This window comes from Canis lupus, chromosome 30, assembly GCF_011100685.1.
Source record: "Canis lupus familiaris isolate Mischka breed German Shepherd chromosome 30, alternate assembly UU_Cfam_GSD_1.0, whole genome shotgun sequence".
Taxonomy (NCBI): domain Eukaryota; kingdom Metazoa; phylum Chordata; class Mammalia; order Carnivora; family Canidae; genus Canis; species Canis lupus.
Genome location: NC_049251.1, coordinates 40,395,444 through 40,417,470, shown reverse-complemented (window position 1 = coordinate 40,417,470; position 22,027 = coordinate 40,395,444). Strand labels below are relative to the sequence as shown.

General features: G+C 59.7%; 1 protein-coding gene across 4 annotated transcripts in view; it reads left to right on the top strand.

Annotated features, from left to right (window-relative positions):
* TMEM266 (transmembrane protein 266) overlaps nucleotides 1-22,027 on the top strand; it is a 93,173-nt gene that overhangs the window by 42,262 nt on the left and 28,884 nt on the right. For all 4 annotated transcript variants that reach the window (XM_038581083.1, XM_038581085.1, XM_038581086.1 and 1 more), the window contains 3 exons: nucleotides 6,004-6,131; nucleotides 7,797-7,985; nucleotides 20,648-20,802. In XM_038581083.1, coding sequence (XP_038437011.1) covers nucleotides 6,094-6,131; nucleotides 7,797-7,985; nucleotides 20,648-20,802 — 382 coding nt within the window. In that variant the 5' untranslated portion in view covers nucleotides 6,004-6,093. The remainder of the gene's footprint in view (nucleotides 1-6,003; nucleotides 6,132-7,796; nucleotides 7,986-20,647; nucleotides 20,803-22,027) is intronic.

The following is a 22,027-nucleotide window of genomic DNA, read 5'->3' as shown; positions in this document are numbered from 1 at the left end:
AGAAGGGTCACTGGCCTGGTGTCCTGTTGAGTTTGGCGGCAAAATTAATTTACATCTGAGTTCTTAACATATTTAGTCAACATCACATAAAGCAAAATATCGTTTTGGAGATGTGCAAAGCATGGTGCGTGTGCTTAAGATTAGCTCGATCCGGGTGCCTGCCTTCGGCCCAGGGTGTGATCCTGGAGTCCCCGGATCGAGTCCCATGTCGGGCTCCCTGCGTGGAGCCTGCTTCTCCTTCTGCCTCCTGTCTCTGCCTCTCTCTCATGAATAAATAAATAAAATCTTTAAAAAAAAAAAAAAAAAGATTAGCTCCATCCTGGAGGCAGGGAAGGTAGGGGGTGAGGGAGGGGACAGACATTACAGCCCCAGCTCTGTCGGCACCTCCCAAAATCTTAGATAATAGAGTTTCCCAGAAGCTCTGCAGAATTCCAGGGGGAAAGGGCATCATGCCGGGGGTGCGGAGTGCCCGCTAGGTGGTCCGCTTCCCATCCAGGCCAGCCAGGAGTGAGGAGGCTGTGGGTGGATTCTTTGTCCCAGCAGCGACATGGCTCGTTCAATTCAAAGGAAAGCTTGTTCAAAAAAAAAGAAAAAGAAAAGAAAAAATACTGAGGGTGAATGATAAGACTGTGATGATGGTCCTCTTGATTCCCCTCTCGGACTACCCCAGTGATTTGGGATGATTAGGTCTAGTTTTGTGTCCTCTTACTTGCCGTTCTCCATACTCGAGGGCACGTAATTGCTGGGCTGCGTGACTCAGCGGAGAGGAGCCAACAGTAGACCGTCAGAGGCTCAGAGGCATCCAGAGGACGCCGTGGACACCGAGAGGGAGAGCCGGGGCCCTGCCCGTCATTTGGTAGCTTAGAATGTAGTCGTAGGCCGGAGGTTGGAGCCGGAGAAGGCCTGGGTACGTGACTGATTGTCTGCATTTTAGTTGCTCGTTAGGGGAGCAGGGCGTTAGCGGGTCAAGGCAACAAGGATGATCCTGGGTTGCTCCCCAGAACCTTGCTCCTGCAGCGCAAGGACCGACCTTCTCGTGCTGCGGGCGTGGAGCATCATGTCCACAGGGAGGCCGGTGTCGGTGGCTCCTCGCCAGCAACAGGCCCTACAGCGAGCTTGATGACGTCAAAAGGGAACCTCCCGCATGCAGTGCTTTCTAAGTAAAAGAGCCCTGGAGATCCAGGGAACGTAGTGAGCCGAGCCTCAGAACCCCTTAGAGGCGCCCGAGCCGGGCTCGGCGTCCAGCTGGTCACGCCTGCAGCAGCTCCTTCCCGCTTCTTACTTGCCGAGAGCACGGAGACTTGCTTCTGGAAACAATATGCGCAGCCCCGAGGGACGAATCATGATGGACGAGGCTCTCACGTCCCTCCTTACTCTTTGGGCCTGGTGCCCACCGTCCCAGGCTTCTCTGCCGCCACGTGCCCACGGGAACAGCTCTGCCCAAGGAGAGGTTGGCTTGAGGACTTGGAAAGAAAAGAAAATTCCTGCAGAATCAAAGATCAGAGCGTTGTGAGGAGAAGGACGTTGGTTCTTTCTTCTTGTTTGGGAGCTGGTGTGCAAGCTGGAGCTGCAGCAGCCATTCTGCAACCAGAGCACTGAGTGTGAGTAATGCATCACGTGGACGACTGGGAAAGGATGAAACCAGCTGGAGTCCTTGGTAATATCCTAGAGCCCCTGCCCCCAGGCTTCTTGCTGCAGAAGATTTTTTTTTTTAAGATTTTATTTATTTATTCATGAGAGATACAGAGACGCAGGCAGAGGGAGAAGCAGACTCCATGCAGGGAGCCCGACGTGGAACTCGATCCTGGGTCTCCAGGATCACACCCTGGGCCAAAGTCGGTGCTAAACCGCTGGGCCACCCGGGCTGCCCCTGCAGAAGACAATTAATAAAAGTCTTCACTGCCCAAGTTGCTGCTAGTCAGATATTCTGTTATGTGCAAAGGAAAGTATTCCCAACGGATACGCCGACTCCTCCAGCCTGGCCGGGGTGCATTCTGCTGACAGCCCCACCACAGCAGCTTTGCAGCCAGTCCGCCTCGAAATAGGGATAAAATGCCGTCTTTACTTCAAGTAGGTTCTGACTCAGAAGATCAGAATGTGGTTTGAGGATCAGCAAACCAGTATCCCTGGGGAATTTGTTCAAACTATGGATTCTCAGGCTCCCACCTCAGACACAATGAGTTGCACAGGTTGCGGAGGGGGCCGTGTAGTTTTCCAGGTGATTCTGGTGTGATGGAAAGTTTGAGGACCGTTGGTATAATAGAGTCAAAAGGAGTGGTTGCAGGTCAGAAAAAAAAATACCTGGGGAATTTAAAAAAAGATTCTCGGGGACCCCTGGGTGGCTCAGCGGTTTGGTGCCTGCCTTCAGCCCAGGGCGTGACCCTGGGGTCCTGGGATAGAGTCCCGCGTTGGGCTCCCTGCATGGAGCCTGCTTCTCCCTCTGCCTGTGTCTCTGCCTCTCTCTCTCTGTGTGTCTATCATAAATAAATAAATCTTTAAAAAAATTAAAAATAAAAATAAATTTAAAAAGATTCTCAAGCTCCCCGTGCGGAGATCTGATTTAGCAGTCCTGCAGTATAGCCTACAAATGTGTACGTCCCGAAAGGCCCAGGTGATTCTGAGCAGGCCAGGCTTGAAGCCGGGGGATGCGTGTGAAAGCGGGTCGCCGTGCAAAAGGGCCGTCACGCACCTAAGAGGTGAGGAGTTGCTGCGGGCACCTGGGCCCAGGGGAACCACATTAGGGACGTTTTCACCTGGCTAGTGATTGATCTTAAAAGCCTTTTTCAGACTTAAAATTCCTAGGATACCAGCCTGAATTCTGATGCGGCTGGAACAACTGAAATTGGTGATTACAAAGACTAATGAGCAACAAGTAGAAGAACCTGGAATTTTACTAACGTCAAAAAAGCGGCCTCTACCCCCCACAGCCAGTCCCCATAAATGCAAAACAGGTTTTCTCTTCTGCTGTTACCAGGTTTTTGAGACATCAGGTTTGCACGTCAAATGTTCATTTATAGAGTGCTAGACTACACCTGCTTTGTGCCAGGCTTGTGCTTTGGGGGTTATTTTACTTGGAGAATATTATTTTTAAATAACATCTTCAGAGAGCTTGTTAGGGATCAAAACTACTGACGGAAGCAGCTACTCACGGTCCGTTCTCGGCCGATTTACCCTCTCTCCTGCCTCGTCTCTGCCTTGTCCTGGAGGTGGCAATCACTTCCGCTCCGCCCCGTCGCTCAACTCCCGCTGAGTGAATTAAAACCCATGATGCTGTGGAAAATACCCCATTGATCGAGGTAGAAGATAACAGGATCCCGATTAATTAAATTTTGAAAATCAGTAAATAAAAGGAAGGGGTAAGCACTTATCCTCCCTTTCCTATGAGAACTGTACCTTGGGGTAATCAAATAGTTGAGGAGGAGGAGTGTGTCTTCATAGAAGCTGATAAATGGAGAAGGAATGATAAAATCATATGCCCCTGTTGCAAATTCTAACGGATTTATGGGTCCAGGAAGTGGTTGTCAATGGCTGTTAATGCTACTAAAAGAAGAACAAGACGTTATGTATCTGCTGATGAAAGTCACAACATTGCCTGTATAGTCTTGAAAAAAAAATAAAAAGGGGACACCCGGGCAGCTCAGTGGTTGAGTGTCTGCCTTCAGCTCAGGGCATGACCCCGGGGTCCTGAGATCGAGTCCCGCGTCGGGCTCCCTGCAGGGAGCCTGCTTCTCCCTCTGCCTGTGTCTCTGCCTCTCTCTCTGTGTCTCAAATAAATAAATAAATAAATAAATAAATAATAAATAAATAAATCCTTAAAAAAAAACTTGAATCTGATTAAAGTCTATAGATAACTAAAAATTGCAGGAAAGGTAGAGAACAGGAACCGGGCAGACATGAAAGGGATACAGTTACCATAATCCAGGCTGGGAAACCTGGGACCACTGACCCAGGTTTTCCAATAAATTGCTTGGGGAAAATGAGATAGAGGGGGAAACCTACAGATTCATTGAGACTTAAGAATCGTAATAGCCAATCATAACATGTCGTCCTCACTTGGCACCTGATTCAACAAACCTTAAAAAAAAAAATTACAGGGGATCCCTGGGTGGCACAGCGGTTTGGCGCCTGCCTTTGGCCCAGGGCGCGATCCTGGAGACCCGGGATCGAATCCCATGTCGGGCTCCCGGTGCATGGAGCCTGCTTCTCCCTCTGCCTGTGTCTCTGCCTCTCTCTCTCTCTCTGTGTGACTATCATTAAAATAAATAAATAAATAAAAAATAAATAAAAATAAAAAAATAAAAAAAAGAATTACAGGATAATTGGGAAAATTTGAACAATGCCTGGGTATTTAATAACGTTAAAATATTGTGGTTAGATCTCTTAAAGGGAATCCTTATCCTTTCAGGTACATATTGGAACCTTTGCAGATGAATGACATCATCAAGAGGGGTGAGGGGCGGGCAGGGACATAGAGAAAACAAGACCATCCGTGAGTTGGCAACTGTTCCAGTTGGGAGATGGATAACTAGAAATTCATTTTATGATTCTCTGTAATTCTATATATTTGAAATTTCCCTTCCCAAAAAGTCAAAGAATTTTTAAAAATCAGTTTCATTTCTGTTTTCGTTTTATATTGGCGATCCTATATTATTAGTGCAATGGTTCGTGTTTATTACTTACACACTGACCAGTTTTTTTGTTTTGTTTTGTTTTTTTAAAGATTTTATTTATTTATTCATGAGAGACACAGAGAGAGAGAGAGGCAGAGACACAAGCGGAGGGAGGAGCGGGCTCCATGCAGGGAGCCCGACGTGGGACTCGATCCCAGGACCCCGGGGTCACGCCCCGGGCCGGAGGCAGACGCTCGACCTCTGAGGCCCCCGGGCGCCCCGAGCCCTTCTAATTTTACAAAGTCCTCCATCTCTCTTCCAGTTGCTCTAAGACTTTCCCAAGATTTCCTCAAGGACCTTTAGCTTCAGCTGTCGCTTCTTAATTGCTCAGACCTTTAAGGAGCTTCCCAGTTTGCAGGGCCGCCATCCATCCGACACCTCTTGCCCTGGGAGTGCTTTGCTCCTTTTACGTGACACGCCAACGCCCTTGTCTCTGCATTTCAAGTGCTTCTGCTTGCCCAGCTTGGGATTGAGGTTTCCCGGGAAAGGCAGTTTGCAGCAGAACAACGCAGCCTCTGCAGGGACCACCCCTCGGAGGAACCTCCCACCTAACTTGTAGGAAATCGCCCAGAACGGAGCTCCACGTCTGTGTCCTTTCTGCCAGCTTGTTTCTGCGTCTTAGGAGACCTCCAGGTGGTGCCATAGCCCCGGTTCACAGAAAAGGATGCTCCGTTTACCTAGTCCAGATTTTAAGAGGAAATCTTGCAAAGCCACATCCAAATGCCTTGGAACGTGCTCAGGTGCCACGGACGGTGCGATTTAAATCCATAAAATACTCGTGATGCTAAAAGCCGACACCACGTGTCAGGCACTATCCTAAGTGTCTCCCGTGCACCAACGCGTTGAGTCCCATCACGGTTCTTCTCTCGCGGGTGGAGAAACCGGGGACAAAGGAGCGACGTAACGAGCCCAGGGTGGCAAGGCTGACGGGGAGCCGGGCTGCGGGGGCCCCGCGGTTCCTGGGATGCGGGCGCCGGGGCAAGAAATCTCCGGGCTCACTGCCGCACGGCCCTTTAGTGAAACGGCCGTAGACGAACAGTCCGAAAGCCCGCGGCCGGTCTGGCTCTCCTGTTATTTCGTGCCACCAGCGAAGTCGTCTCGTCACCCTGGGCCGATTTACTCGTCCCTGAAAAGCAGAGAAGTCCCGCCTCTGACCCACAGCGGGTCGTTGTAGGCATCTGTTCACCCCTGTCTTTGTTCAGACCTAACTTGGAAGGCAAAGTGCTGTACCGAAGAACGTTCTAAGGACTTCCGTCCTCAGATGAGTTTGGGAGGACTCTGGCTTGACACCCGAGGGTAATAAATCGCTTCCGTGCAATTATTTGTTTTCAAGGTACCGTGTCGTGCGTTGTAAGAACTCGCGCTTAGAAATGCCGACGGCGGGCCCCAAGACCGCTGCGCCCCAGTAGATGCCCAAGGACCCATGGCTCTGGCTGCGCCTCCCACCATGACCGGGCCGCAGTGAGTATCACCGGGGCTCCTCTCGGCCCCTCCGAGTCTCGGGTGCGACCAGCGGCCCCCGCCCGGCCCCGAGGGGCTCCGGGCCACTTTGTCCCTGGGCCTGTCGCCCCTGCCCTCTCTCCGACTTGACCACTGGGCTCATCTCGTGTTTCGGTTCATGACAGTGCGGGAGCTCTCCGGCCCAGAACCCTTGCTGTGACTCCTCCCCAAGACGAGGGTCCCCCACTTGGGCGGCCACGCCACCCTCCTCCTTCAGCGAGGGGCCGCGGGAGGCCGGGAAACCTCCAGAGCAAACGTCCGGCCGCGGCTAGGACGTGCTACGGCGATTCCACAAAGTGGGAATCGCGAGGAGATTTAGGAATCACGGGAGGGCTTCTGAGAGCAGGGGCGGAAGGTCTCAAGGGAGGAGCCCTGTGGGTGCCCAAACCCGCGGTCCCGTGGACAGCTTCCTCCCGCCGCACACGCCAGGCCGCGGCCCGCTGCTGCCCTCCGGCCCGACCCGCTCCCCCTGCCCCCCGCGGCTGCCTCGAGGCACCTGCCCTCTGCCCTGCGCCCTCGCCCTGCCCCGGGTGAGGCCCGCGGACCTACAGGAGGAACTGACCCCCTTGATCCCAACAAACCCCAGAACTGAACCCAGAAGTGAGGCTGGAGGGTCCTACTCTCCCCTCTGACAGAAGGAGCTCTGCAGGGCCACGGGGCAGAGGGGAGCGGAGAACGGGGCCTCCATGCCCCCCCCCAGGGGGACCTCGTGTCCTCCTGCCGAGATGACCATGCAACCGGAGGTGGTGCTGGGCTGCTATGACCTTGAGGGGGAAACAGCACGGAAGGCAGGAAGGCAGAAGGACGTGTCCCCGCGCCCGGAGCCGCATCCTCTTAGTCTCAGAAACTCCCCCCGGGCCCCGTGAAACCACCTTCTTCTCAGGCCGAGCTCCTCCAGCACCGTGTCTCCCACCATATCAGATGATAGGGTGACAATGGGTGGCCCTGACGAAGCCTCTGTTTCACCTCCTCGTGTTTCAACTGGAGAAACTGAGGCTTCTCCGTGTCCCTGTGCCCCAGTGACAAAGGAGGAGACCGAAAACTCTGCAGAAGTTTCACCAAGTGCCCCCATCCCCTACTGGCAGCCCTTAAAGGCGGGGAGATGTAGTAGGACCAGCTCACGTAGGAAGCGAGTAGCACCCGGCTTGGTCAGCTAAGCATCTGACTCTTGGGCCAGGTCTGACTCGTGGCTCAGGTCATGGTGTCAGGGTCCTGGGGTCGAGCCCCGCTTGGAGCTCCTGCTCAGTGGCAGTCGGCTTCCCCTCCCCTCTGCCCTCTACCATGCTCACTTGCTCTAAAATAAATAAGCCAATCCTTAAAAAAAAAAAAAAAAAAGAATATATTACTCCAATATAAAGTCTAGGGGCCCCAATCCTACGGGGTATTTCCACCAGAGTCTTCCGCCCGCCTCATAAGGATCCCACCCCGTAGCTCCTGTTTGCAGATCTGCCTCCTGCCTGCGCTGTCCCGACCGGCAGGGGACACCAGGCTGCAGGCCGGCCCCTCGGGCTCCCCGCGCCCCCCGCCGGCGCAGCATGGATCCTGATGCCCCTTCCTCCCTCGAGGCACAGAGACCTGCTTTGTCCCTGGGGACTGACTGCCCTGTGGTCCTCGTCCCCAACGCAGGCCTGCCATAGAAGGAGGAATTTCCGAGGTCGAGATCATCTCCCAACAAGTAGACGAGGACACCAAGAGCATTGCTCCCGTGCAGCTGCTGAACTTTGCCTCTCGTGACCTGCCCCTGGCTGCCATCGACCTCTCCACGGCGGGCTCGCAGCTCCTGTCAAATCTGGACGAGGATTACCAAAGAGAAGGGTAGGTGCCAGGACGGTTGAGTAGCCGAGGAGGCCTTTGCGTCACCCCCCCGCCCCGGGGTTTCCGTGGGCACCTCCAGGGAGGCGGCACGGGGATTGCAGACCAGGAGCTCACAGCAGCCACCCAGGCGTCGCTTCCCCGGGAAGACAGTCCGGGCACTGCTGGTGCCGCTAGACAGCCTATGACGTGACCTTTGCTTGGGACTCAGGGATTCATGAAATGGTTTTAGGACCGAATTGCTCCTTAGTGGCCCTTCCAGCCTCCTCTCTGTGCACCGGAGAGTCGGTGCACCCCCCCTGCCCCCGCCCATTGCTCTTAGAGAATCATGAGCGTCAGCCGGGACCCTCGGAGCCCTGTCTGGGCCACTCTCCTTTCTCAGGTTGTCTGCGCGGATTTTGGAACGTGCTGGCTGCTTTGAGTGTAAAAACGAAGGCTCGTTGGGTCACCTTAGAAGCAGATGAGCAGGCTCAGCTACAGTTAGATTTTGCAGAGCTCGGATTTCCTGTGCTTGTTTCCCGAAGGGGCCCTCCCGCTTCCCGGGGGAACCTTCCCAGCAATTGTGACACCCCGCAGCTTTTGCCAAAACTGCACCTGACAGGCTTTCGCTGGAAATGAGACGTTCTCTAGGCATCGGGCGCGCGTAGTCGAGTCAGCAGGAGGGCACCGTGGGGAGAGGACGGGCAAGCAGCTGGGAGGGAGCGAAGGGCTGCAGGGCGGGGAGGACGCGGACCTGGGCGCCCAGCGGACCCGCAGGGCGGTCTCTGGATCCCCAGATCCTGGAGGCCCCAGGCCAGGGCTGGCTTCGCCCCCCGCCCCCTGCCGGCTCCGCGGGGGCAGAGGGAGGCCTGCTTCATCGTTCTGCTTGCTCCTGATTAGAGCCCTGCAAGCTCTCTTCTGATTAAGGAGAATACAGATGAGGCGCCTGCAAGGCAGAGAGGCTCTTGGTTTGATTGGAGTCTCCAGGTGCGCCCTGGACGGCTGCTCCTGTTGCGTAAATAGGGAGCAGCCAGGGAGGGGATCCGCCTGGCTGCTGGAGGTCTCGCTCAGGAGCTCCGGTGGAGGCCAGAGGGCTTCCTGGAGGAAGAGGAAGCGAAACGAAAGCACGCTGCGGAGGGGACAGGCCTCTCTTCACAAGGCTCCTCGGCTCTTGCTGCAGGCATTTCCTGGGGTTTTCCCAGAATTTCCTACCTGCCTTTTTCCGAAACGCCGCAAAACAGCACCACGTGCAGGTCGGGTCAGCCTCAGGTGTGACACACGTGTCCCCCCTCCCGGAACCTCCCGGAACCCCACGTTGCACTGTTAACAGAACTCAGCTGAGTAACCAGGGAGGCTCCAATCGGCACCGCTCGGCGGTTCCCGGTTCACGAGGCCTGGTGGCTCCCACCCCGCAGGCGGCGAGGAGCTCTGGGGAGCTGTGCAAGAGGAGGGCGTCCGAGGGAAGCAGAGGCGGGTGGAGAAAGCTGATGGGGCGGGCGCCGACTGCTCAGGGAGGGTCGCCCAGCGGGTGCTGGCCGGGCGGGGCCTCACACTGACCGGCCAGGGGCCGTCACCCGGGCTCTTGGACCTCGTTGCCCGCAGGGCCTGCAAAGGCGACTCTGTCGGGGGCTTGGTACCAGTTTCTCAAAACGGTGCAAGGAGATGTCCTGCAGAGACGGGAGGTCTGGTCTGTAGGAAGTGAAGAGGCCTCAGGGCCCCCGGCTGGGCCCTACGTGGCCGCTCACGTCTCTCGAACTCCGTGCTAGTCCAGTGCGTTCACGTCACCCAGAACCTGAAGATGCTAGAGCGGAAGGGGCCGTAGAAGGCGTCTGTTCTGGGTGTCCCGGCCCTGCAGAGCCCAGAGGGCGCGAGCAGCCTGCCCGGGTCACACGGCAGCAGCGTGGAGTCGAGCCTGCCCTCCCGGCTCCCGGAGCCGACCGGGATGCGGGCTTGCTGCTCGTGCACGGCTGTGACCGCGGCTGCGTGCCTCGCACGCGGGCTACGCCGTCGGGTGCCTGCAACGTGCCGGGGTGCTCCTCAGTCCGCCTTCCCTTTTGCCCTGTGAAGAAGGGGCCGGCGCGGGGATGTGCGTGAGCCCCCGGGCGTGGGGAAGAGGCCGTCTCCATCAGGCTCCCTGACCTTCCCGAGGGCCCTTCGTCGGCCCGTGTGCAGAGCCCAGACTGAGCTCTCCGCTGCCCGGCTGCACCCAGGCTGCACCCAGGCTGCACCCAGGCTGCAGAGGCTTAGGCGGGACAGTCAGCTCACCGCCGCAGCAGGAGCCCCCTCCCCTGGCTGGTGCCTTAGCCACCCCACGGCTCTGGGACGCGGAGTCCATCCTCACGGTGCCGGCGGGCGTGGTGGCTGGCGAAGACTGGGTGACGGGTGGCCTCTCCTCATTCCGTGTAGGTAGAGGAGAACGTGCGCTCCGGACTCTTCCTCCTCCTGTGGGGCCACCACTCCCACCCTGAGGGCCGCACCCTGACCTCACCGGACCCTAATCACCCCAGAGGCCCCACCGTCATACAACACGTTGAGGGGTTAGGGCTTCCTCGTAAGACTGGCGGGGAGGGGACACACATTCGACCCCTGGCAGCCTGTCCCCAGACCCAAGGTCTCTGCTCTCCGCTCGCCTCTCGGCTCAGCCCGACAGCGTCCCTCGGGGCCCGGGCTGGCCGTCACTCTGGCCCGGGCTGGTCGTCTCCGATTGCTTCCGTTGCCCTCAAGTCCCCGTTGCCTTCAACAATGACCTCCTCCCTCCCTCCTCAGAAAGTAGAAGCTGCCCCGTGGGGCTGCACCCGCCTCGCTCCTTCTGGGGCGCCCTGGCCTGAGCCCCGACCCCAGCCCTCCCACCTTCTGCGGGATGAATGTGGCTCTGTGGTTCCGTCCTCATGGGACTTGCCCCGGCTGCGCGTCCCCGTCGCTGCCCGCCCGTCCCCTCCGTGTGGCCAGACCCTGAGGGTCCCCCTCCGAGTGCCGTGGAGCAAGTGCACACGCTGCAGCCCCCGTACTGCGCTCCCCGACTCTCCGGGGCCGCCGGCTCTTATCCAGCTACCCTGACCCCTCGCAGGGACCCCAAACACTCGGAGCCCTGGCAAGAATCGGACAGAGTAACCTGCCCCTCCTCTGCGCTGACGGCTTATCTGCCTCGTCTCCCTGCGGGTCGTCACTACAAACGGTAACAGCTCAGGCCCAGCTGAGCAGCCGCCGCGAGGCCTCCAGAAGCTCCGTCTCAAACCCAAACCTGAAGCCGAGCTGTCTTTTCCCCAGAGGGATTTCTGTAGCCCCCGTCAGTGGGCCTGTACCCAGCGGCCCGGCCTCCCGACCCGTTACCCCCGGATGAGACGCGCCCGTGCTGTGGCTCATTTATGGGGACCCTGAGCCTGCTCGCTGCCCGGAGAGGAGCCGCTGGCTTCCGGGGCGCCGAGCTCTGTGGAGCCGCCCATCAGGTGGGGTCTGCACTGGGAGGGTGTCCCTCCCCCACCCCACCCCCCACCCCCCCGGCTCTGACCCCTTCCCATCCGTGCCCGCTGCCCGTCATGGAAGTGCTCGCACCCAGCCCAGCCTTCAGGAAGCACGAGGCCGCGGGCACCCGTGGGGGTGGGCTCTGCGCCTCCGCACCGTCCGCAGGCTGTGCTGCCCATCAGCGAGCCCCGAAGTGGCTGTGCTTCGGGCCACGGCCCCGGTCCCGGCTGCGTCTGGCCCTCCCTCCACCCCCGGGGGTCCCGGCCTGCCCGGCATCTGCCCTGCAGCTCACGCCACTGCTGTCACCACCCTTCGCCCCTGAAGCAGGGACACTGCACAGTCCTGCACGTCTGTCCACAAACGCGAATGCCCGGACCCTGAACACTCGCGCGGCCGTGGACCGTCCGGGGACGGGAAGAAGGGGAAGTGGGGTGTGCGCCCCGGCCGGGGCGGCCCCGCGATGACCCGAGGGACGGGCCGATCCTCTGCTCTCCCCCCTCAGGCTCGCCGTCTCCCAAGCCCGGAAACCTCCTGCCGCCTTGACATCTCTCTCTTCCACCCTCGTCACAGAGGGTGGGGACTGCCGTGCGACACGCCCTGCCCAGACCCCCGTAACGAGGACCCGCTTCGCTCGTGCAACGTGGAGCACAGACCCAGCGGCTTCCAGGGGGGCCGAGAGGCTAAACGTCGCGAGCAAGGAGCACGCCGCTCCCCCTGCCCACGCCCGCCGCCCGCGTCGGCCTCACCCTCGCGCTGGATGAGGATGAAGTTTCCTTGGGGCTGAGAGGGGGCCGCCTGCCTCACCCCTGTCGGTCGGGGAGAATGACTCCCCGTTAGTCCCTTTTACGAGCAACAGAGAAGCTTCCCGGAAGCCTTCACCTGCCCCCTGCAGTGGCTTGGACCTTGGCTGGGACCGGGTCCCAAGGGATTTGGAGACCGCGGCGGCCAATCAGACCCACGGCTCTTCCCCGGGGGGCAGCTGGAGAGTCACCCCCAGGCCCGCGTCTTCACGGGAGCCCGGTCTCCCTCCTTCGTGACCTTTCCTCCAGAATTAGGTCTTCTCTGCAGCTGTCCTCGTCACCACGTGGGGATGACCTAGGAACACGCCGCCTCCCTCGACGGCCTCCCTCGACGGCTGGGCCCACCGGCTGTTCCGCTCGATTCTTGGACTCGGATGCAGTCCGACTTCGCTGGCCGTCCTGGGGTCCGTGTGTTTACACGTGACCAGAGACCCTTCTGCCTGGTTCTCGTCGTCGGGCATTGGACGTCGTCCCGTCCAGCGGTGGGGAAGTGAGGCCCAGAGCTGCTGCCCAGCGAGCCAACCGTCCATCCTTGGAGGAGCGAACGAGTGTTGGGGGGCTCGTGGCGCGGCCCGGAGCTTGCCCCTCTCCTAACCAGCTCCATTGCACTGAAGGCCTGGTCGGGCTGCAGTGTCTGGGCTGGACCAGGGGCCACAAGAGGAAATTCCGAGAAGTTGGGAGCCTCCACCCTGGGGCGATCATGGTGACAGTGTCGAGGGAGGCAACCCAAGGAGGGTGTCGTTCACCCCCTTCTTACAGAGGAGACTCCGTGGCCACAAAGAGAGATGGAGTTCCCCATCTTTTTGGTGGAAAGAGGGGGACAGAGAGGGTCCTGGTGGGATGGTCTTTGTCAAAAAATATAAAAATAAAGAAAGACATCCAGCCTTTTGTAATTATGCTTTTTGGGTTCTGAAAGGTCTAACCTGCGAGGTCAGGGCCGGGCCGCGGGGCGACGGAAGCTTGGAGGAAGGACGGGAGACGGAAAGGGGGTTCGCTGCTTAAAGATGGTGCTGGCGGCGCATTTCCGCCAGAACTTCACAGTCAGAGGATAAAGGTGTGATAGGAGCCCAGGAATGGGTATTTAGAGGTCAGGCCGCGGGGACAGGTCCAATATAGCAACATCTTTACGTGAGGACTACGCTGATTTTAGATGCACCAGCAAAGGCTGGAGGCGGAGAAGGGGGACGGGAGGCACCTTAAAGCAAAGCCCCTCCCTCCACCGTGTAGCTCAAGGGCCACCTCCTCCAGAAAGTGTTGTGTGGCCCCCCCCCCGCCCGGGTAAAGCCTCACTTCCGCGCACCCCCTTGATCTCAGCACTCGGGACCCCGAGTTCGAGTCCTCCGCTCACCAGTCTACTTGTGGTTCCGGATCGTGCGCGTCCTCAGGCCTGACGGATCCCTTGAGCCTGGAACAGAGAGGGCGCCCGTGCAGGCGAGGAAGGAGCTGAGCGGACGGACGGACGGACGGACGGGACTGTGTTAAGGGTGAGGAGACGGGGAGGCCCGTTCTGTTTGGGGAGAACTGGATGAGCCACAGGGAGGGACCAGGTTGCTCTCAGGGAACGAGGCCGCGGTTTGTAGCTGGCTCACCTCCGAGCACCCCTGCTAATTCCACGTCTCCCTCCTCCACGAAGCCATCCCCCCCAAAATAAATCAGATCTGCCTCAGAACATGCCAGCTTCAGTCTCAGTGTCCTTTGAGAAGAAGGAAAAGCCTTTTGGGGTTCAGGTTAAAAGGCGGGTGCATCCCTGCCACGCCCGCGAGTGCGGCCTAGCGGTTCTGGTCTTCGCTTGGCTGGCAAAGTCTTTTGCATCGTTTTTTCCCCCAAGAGAGGAACATTCAAAAGGGGCATCATTCACCCGCTTTCCTGGTGTCCGTACGATGTGTCTGCCCTTGAACGGCCCTCCCCTGGCCCCCGGCTGCACCCGCAGCTCCCCGTCCCGGGGACCCTCCCGGCGGGCTCTGGGTGCGCCAGCCAGGCAGTACGGCTTTCATTAAGACAAAAGAAATTTCCTGGGAAGCACAGATTGACTTCTTCCCTGTAGCCCGAGAATCTCAAAGATCTTTCCTGTGGGTAAAAAAGTAAGTTCACGGATTCATTCTTTCTCAGCCCAACAGCCGCCCCCCCTCCCTGGGGTGCAGCCCGAACGCAAGGGGTGAGCCCTGCGTGGGCAGTGGGTGGAATTGGGGGCGGGGGGGTCTGTGCCCGGGCTCCCAGGACTGGCAGGCCCACAGCCCGGGAGCTGGGCGACGCGGGCTGTGGCAGGTGAGGGGACGCTCCTTCGCCAGGCATCCCAGGGCGCGGCAGGTACAGGAGGCTCACGCAGCAGGTGCAAGGGGTTCGCACGGCAGCTGTGAGGGGGCTTGCAGGGCAGGTGCAAGGGGTAGGCTCGGCAGGTGCCAGGGGGCTCGCCCGGCATGTGTGCTCGTGCGGGAGGTGCAAGGGGTTCGTGCAGCAGGTGCAGGGGGCTTGCCTGGCAGGTGCAGGGGGGGCTCGAGCAGCAGGTGCCAGGGGTATCAGGCCCGTGGCCATCCTGACAGCAGAGGACCTGTGAGGTGGGCCTCGGCCTCGCAGCCACGGTCCAAGGCACCGTCCCCCCATGTCAGGTGGCTCTCGTGTTGCCCCTGCTGATGCCCACCCCGGCCTCAGCCCAGCGCAGGAGCAGCCCGTCCACGCTGTGTCTGCCCTTGTGCCCCCCGGGGAAGGGGACTCGCCTGGTGGTCCGCCTGCCACACCCCGCGTGTTCCCCACAGTTGACCATCCCCAGGATGCAAGAGGCCGGAGGTGCTGGGACAAGCGGGTGGGAGGCTCGCTGATGCTCCCCCCTCCCTCGGGCAGTAGGGCCAACCTGTGGCTCCAACTGCAGCCCCGAAGCTGCCAGTGTGGAAACCAGCCTCTTTGGATCCCCCGAGTGGCCGCCAGGGTCATCCCTCCCCTCCGAGCTGAGGGTTCCCGCTTCGCGAAGTGGATTGCTGTGCTGGTATCTCTGGTCTGCACTGCCTGGCCTGCCTCCTGGGGCTCGGTGCAGGGACCAGGAGGCCACCCCACCACGCTTTCCCTGTGCCTCTGGTTCTCCCCGCCGGAGGAAGAAGCCCCGCCAACCCTTTTACGTATTTAGCAAAAGGATGGCCCGTGGTTCCCACAAAGAGATATTTGCCTCTTTGGAGAACTCCCGTGCAATGTGAGCCCGTTTCCCTCTCCTGCTTTTTTTTTTTTTTTCCGATTTGTTTTGCTTTCAGAGTGGCCTGGACTAGGAGCTCACTGCTGGCTCAGAGTTCATTTACAAGAGCTCAGGCTCCGTGAGGATGGAGGCCCTGGGCACTCTGTGTGCTCATCACCTAATACAGTGCCTGGCATTTAGTGGCCGCGGAATGACCGTGGCTGGAATGGAACGAACGTTGAGATTTTTCGTATTTAGTTCATTACTCCGTTTTCTAGCACCCACATACCTAACTCACCTTCGTGTAGACGGTACGGGGGGCCTGCAGTACGCACCATGTTACCTGTGTTACTTTCCATATTTCAGAACGACGACCCTGCAGAGGTGGATAATACCCCTATTTTGGAGATTAGGAAATTAGGCTCAAAGATTATACTCAGAGCTCAGTCAGCCGTGGGAGTGTGATTTGCAGACTCTAGTTGCCGCCCGAGCCCAACCGGATGGAAAAGTCTGGCTTTCCCCACCGTTCGTAAACAGAGAAAAAAAAAAAAAATAGAAGGAACTGCCTTACCGGACGGGATGAGCAGTGGGTGTTATTCTGTATGTTGCCAAATTGAACACCGATAAAAATTAAATTTATTATTAAAAAAAAAGAAAGAAGGAAAAACGACTAGATGAGTGAATATTTGTAAAGTGCTCAGGAAACTCCTCTGTTTGATCATAAGTGCTGTATAAGTGTTTGTTAAATCAATGAAAGTAAAGCCTAGATCGATGCCGGAGTTGGATTGAAGTCAGCCTCGTGGCTTTCGCTCACGGCGTTTTAACCATCTGGGACAAACGCAGTCAAGAAAAGCAAAGCGAGGCCATGGGCTGTTCTGCTGGCTGTTGACACCCCCCCACCCCCACCCCAAGGGTGCAGGATCCAGGCCACGGTGTTGAGCATCACGGAATTGGAGCACCTGGGGCCACAAGGCCTCAGGATGCCGCCTCCTAGAGTTTGCACCTGGAGCCCAGGCGTGTTCGGTGACCCCTCCGGGCCACTCCCAAGGCCGTGCACCCTCAGGGTGTTGGGCATGGTGGTGTGGCTCTGTGCCTTCTCGGGCCACACGGGCCACCCAGCCAGCAGGCCTCAGGCTCTGGCCCCACAGTGCCCCTGAGGGCAGCGCTGGGGGCAGGTGGGGAATCCCAGGGCTCGCGCCTTAGTTCCAGCCCCGCTCGAGGCAAGCTTCCCACTCACTCCGCCCCCGCCCTCAGCTCCTCTCCCGGGCTTGGTGGGAGGGAACCGCGGTGCAGGCCCCACAGGCCGTCGGGGGCTGCTCTGGAGTCCAGCCTCCAGGACGCCGGGCTCCCCTCCGCCGGGGGCACCTTTCGGGGCAGCTCCGAGGTCTCCACCTTCCGCAGACCGGCCACTGCCCCTTCCCCGGCCGTGCGTATCCCAGCCGCGCCGGCCTGGCAGCCAGGACGCCCGACGGCCCCGGGACCCCCGCCTGCCCGGGAGCAGCGGCCTCCTCCGCCCCGCGCGCTCCCTCGGCTGCGGCCTGCACAGGGGCCCGAAGCCCGGAGGGCTGCCGCGGGGCTCCCCGCCCCCCGCCCCTGAAACGCGGACCGGACGCTGGCCGAAGCCCATTGTCATTTTCTAGAAACTCTTCTGTCAAGCTTTTATCAAGACCCTAAGAATCGGGATCCCTGGGTGGCGCAGCGGTTTGGTGCCTGACTTTGGCCCAGGGCGCGATCCTGGAGACCTGGGATCGAATCCCATGTCGGGCTCCCGGTGCATGGAGCCTGCTTCTCCCTCTGTCTATGTCTCTGCCTCTCTCTCTCTGTGACTATCATAAATAAATAAAAAAAATTAAAAAAAAAAAAAAAAGACCCTAAGAATCATCACAGGAGCAGTGAAGGCACCGGCCGCCCGCCCCGCCCGCCGCAGGCCGTCCCCAAGGCCTCGGGGCTAGAGGAGGTCACTGTCCGAGGACCGCCCACCTCCGGGCCAGGCCATCTGGCTGGGGGGTGGCAGGCGCTGCCCCCCGCGGGCTGGGCCCGGCCCTGACCCTGACCCAACCCCGACCCCGACCTGACCCTGGCCCCGACCCTGAACTGACCCCTACCGTGACCCCGACCCAACCCTGACCCCGACCTGACCCTGACCCAACCCCGACCCCGACCTGACCCTGGCCCCGACCCTGAACTGACCCCTACCGTGACCCCGACCCAACCCTGATCCCGACCTGACCCTGACCCAACCCCGACCCCGACCTGACCCTGGCCCCGACCCTGAACCGACCCCAGCCCTGACTCTGGCCCTGACCCTGACCCGACCCTGACCCTGACCCCTGCCCGACCCTGGCCCCGACCCAGCCCCAGCCCTGACCTGAACCCGGCCCCACCCTGAACCAACCCCGGCCCTGACCCTGGCGCTGACCCTGACCTGACTCTGACCCTGACCCCGACCCCAACCCCAGCCCCGCCCCAACCCTGACCCCAGCTCCAACCACCCCGACCTGACCCCAACCCTGACCCCAACCCAGGCCCTGACCCCGACCCCAGCCGTGGGGATGCCCGGGGGGGGGCCTTGGTCACCCACACTCCGCCCTGAACGGGAAGCCCCGAGTCCTTGCGGCCCAACTGCCGTGGCCCGGTCTCCGGTTGCTTATGTCGCGGCCCTTTGTGCCCTGAACAGACTCCTGCCTTGAGCAGCCGCCGCCACACAGGCCGGTCCCCCCGGCTCCTCACGTCACCCGCAGGCCACCCACCCTGACCGTCCCCCAGCCCTGGCGCCTCGCGCAGCCTGTGACCCGCCGCGCTCCCGTCTGTCGCGGGCCCTCCCGGGGGCAGGTGGCGTCCGGCGGCCTGGCTTCCGGATCCCGCGCCTCTGCCTCGGGTTCCCCCCGCACCTCCCGCTCCCTAGGCGGCAGCCCCTGGCCCCGGGCAGCTTCCCTAAGCCGAGGAGATAAGGGGGGCTGTGGGCGGCCGAGGTGGCAGCTGCCGGGCCCTTCCCTCCCACGGAGGCAGATCCACCCGCCGTGGAGCCTCCTGCTTGGAGAGGAGCAGACGGCTTGGTCCCCCCCGGCTTCCCGCGCTCCCGGGGTGGCGGGCACGGACTCAGGCGCCCCGACCCCCCAGGGCTCAGCCCGGCCCCAGGTGGCAGGCGGCAGAGAAGCGGCATCACTTTTAGGGCCACAGATAAAGGACTAGGTTTTCTTAAAAAAAAAAAAAAAAAAAAGATTTTATTTATTGATTTGAGAGCGAGAGAGATGGCGAGAGAGGGTGACGCGGGGGCCAGAGGCAGCCGGAGTAGAGGACGGAGACGGGGCGGGTGGGCGCAGGAGGGTCACGAGTGGGAAGAAGGGCCGCAGGTGCGCTGCGCAGGCAGGAGCGGTCGGCTGAGGAAGGGAGGCCCAAGAGATCTTATAAAGCAGAGGGTCTTCGTATGCAGAAGCCACACAGCCCTGAGACGTCAGCCCTCGGGTCCCCCCATCTGCTGGGCCTGAGCCGGGGGGGGGGACGTCAGCCCGCGGGTCCCCCTCTGCCGCCCCGACAGACACGCCAGCCCTGCCTGCGGGGCCCTTCCCGCCGCGGCTTCACCGGCTCTGGCTTCTCACCTGTAACTCCGGATTCTCACGCGCCCGTCCGACCAGGCCCCAGCCCCTCACCGGGCCCCTCCGCACCCCCTGCTCCGGATACAGGATTCCCAGTTTAAGTTGAATTTCAGATAAACAATGACTACTGGTTTGGTTTTTGCTTCTCCTCCGTCACCTGCTGAAGTCCCCCCCCCCCCGCCGTCCTTGCGGCCCAGCTCCCCGAGGCCGGACACGGAGCTCCCAGCCTTTGCCTTCCCGAGGGGCCAAGGGTGGCACCTCCCTTTCCTGTAGGTTTTGGAAACTATCCAGAAAGACTTGACTAATCTGTTTGCCGCCAGGTTCCTTGGAGAGCTACGAGCTCGTACCACGTCCCGTCAGCTGGGGACCCTTCCAGCTTCCCTAGATGGATTCTGAGGAAGAACCCCCCAGAGCACTCGGTGTTCCTCTGCGGGGAGGGGAGCACCTCAGGATTCCCTCTTCCAGCGACACCGGGGGGGTCACCCTCGGGACCTTGGGAGGCGTGGGCCCCGGCGCCCTCAGCACACTCCCCTGATGGAGAGGAGGCGACAGCCCAGGGCTGGGCCACCGGGTAACCCACCAACATCAACACCTTCCTCAACCCTTCGCAGCCACACGGGGCTTCTAGTCAGAGACCTTCCCTCATTTAGCGTCCGTGACCCTGGGAGTTAAGGGTTTGACAAACGGGAGACTGAGGCCCAGAATGCAGAGATGCCGACCCGCAGCCCCGGGTGTCCGAAGGCGGAGCCAGAGCGGGGGGGGGGAGGGGGGCTCGCTGCCTGGCGCTGTCTGCCCCTTGGGGATCCCACTCCTCCCTCGGCGAGGCAGTGAGCTTTGGCCTCAGCACCCCCGCGAGGCGCCCCTCTTCCCTGGGATCCTGTGTTCCTGAAGGGAATACGCCAAATGCCCTCGGGGACACCCCCCCCCCCCCCCGCCCCGGCCCTGAGGCTCCGCACACCCTCCGCACTCCCCATCCTGCTCGGGGAAGACCCCATCCTTGGTGGCTTCATCTCTCCTGTCGGGGTTTCCCAAAAGATTGTCCACGAAGCACGAGTCCCACCAGAGGCTCAGTGACAGGAGGTTGCCGGGTCGAGCGAGAGTGGAAGGCACTGCTCCTGGGACCCCTTGGGGCCGGATGGTGCCTAATAACCTAGTAGAGGCACCAACGTGTCTGCCCAGAAAAATCCCCGTTTGACTTCGACCCCAATTTTCCAAAGCCTATCCAATCATCGAGCGTATCGGGTGGCAACCCTTGACATTCGGTGGAAGTAGGATTCTGTGCAACCCACTTGAGAAATAGGGATTTAGCTCATTCTTCCTCTGTAGCCGGAAAGCACTGGAAACCCCACTCATCAACTACTGAGCTTTTACCGGAGGTGAGCTGAGAGCCTCCTAAATGCAGAGCCCGTGCTAGGCTCCGCGACCACACGGACGTGCAGCAACGACAGCTCGCCGGGCCCCCACCGACCTCTGTGACCCCGTCTGGGGACTGTATGGGGCTCCATCTCCTGTGAGCTGGGTTTGCTCTCTGTGATCCTACCCAGTGGAGGGGGTTGCACTTTGCTGGGAACCGTAGAGCCCGGGAGGAGTAGGGAGGGTGGAGCGGCGGCCAGGGCTGTGCCGGGATCTGACCCCCTCCCCGCCCCCTTCCTGCTTTTGTCCCCACAGGTCCACCTGGCTGAAGCCGTGCTGTGGGAAGAGAGCAGCCGTGTGGCAGGTATTTTTGCTCAGTGCGAGTCTCAACAGTTTCCTGGTAGCCTGTGTAATATTGGTGGTGATTCTCCTGACTCTGGAACTTCTAATAGATATAAAGCTTCTCCAGTGTGAGTAGCAAGAGAGATACGTGTGCAAATACCTATGATGTCAATATTCCATGTGCATCCACCAGGGGTCCCCAACCAGCAGTGCCCTCTGCCCCCAGCCCGGGGCCACTGTGGTGCACGGCCCACGGCTCCTGGGGATGCCCACCCAGGGAGGAGCCCTGGCTGCTCCCCTCTCCATCACGCCCACTGTCCGTTGCCCCGTCCATCCCTGTGGCCTCCACGGTCCTCCTCCCCAGCACTCCACGATCACAAACTGATGAAATAAAAAACGTTGGGGACCCCTGTGTGCACTTTTTTTTTTTTAATTGTTCCCATTTGGAATTTTCCAGGTTGGCCTTTTCTGTAGGTTAAAGAGAGTTGTCGGGTGTGGAGGCGATCACCTAGTGGTCCCTGATAATCACAGCAACCACAGTGGCCAGAGGGTTGCTTGTATTTCATACCCAGCTGGAAGCTGGCGGGTCCCTTATGGACATGATGATTTTGAAAGCGTCTTCCGTACGTCTGGCCCTAGCGGCAACCCTGTAAGGTGGACGTGACGGATTTTATCTCGTCTTATAGGCAAGGGAGTTAGGATTTGGAGAAACTTCGAGACTTCCGCTGGGGAAAGGACTTCAAGCCACCAGGCCACTCGACGGCCCGGCCAGTTTTCCTCCCACCACAGGTCTCTTGGCTTTGGTTCTAGGCTTGTGTTGCTGGCGGCCTGATGTGCACGGCAGCTGATGGGCGTCTGCTCCTCTCCTGTCCTGCTGGATGTCCCGTGGCCGTGCGGGGCACTTCCTGCCCCCACTTGTGCAGGCCCCGACTTAGTGCCCCGGGTGGGGAGAGCCAGGAGTCTTCGCTCCGGGCTTCGGCTGAGTGAGTCCTTTCTGGTACAGCTCCTGGATCCCCATATTTCTCCAATTCAGAAGGTGGATTATTCGAGTGCAAATAAAAAAGAGACGAAAGTACTGGTGCCCAAGACTCAATTACTGGCAAGAGCAAGGACTACAGACCCAACAGCCCCGAGCCCATGGAGTTGTTGTAGACTTGCACCCCCAGCCCTGTCCTGGAGCCTCTGCATCCAGGGTCCTTCCACGCCCCATCGGCCTTCCCGACTCCAGGGGAGGACGACAGGGAGCACAGAATTGCTTTTGTCTGATAGGCCTCGTTGGAGTTTGTGCAGCTGGTGGCCCGTTGGTTCCAATCAAAGTATCTTCTGGCATAAAGTGACCAGCGCTGGCTTTAC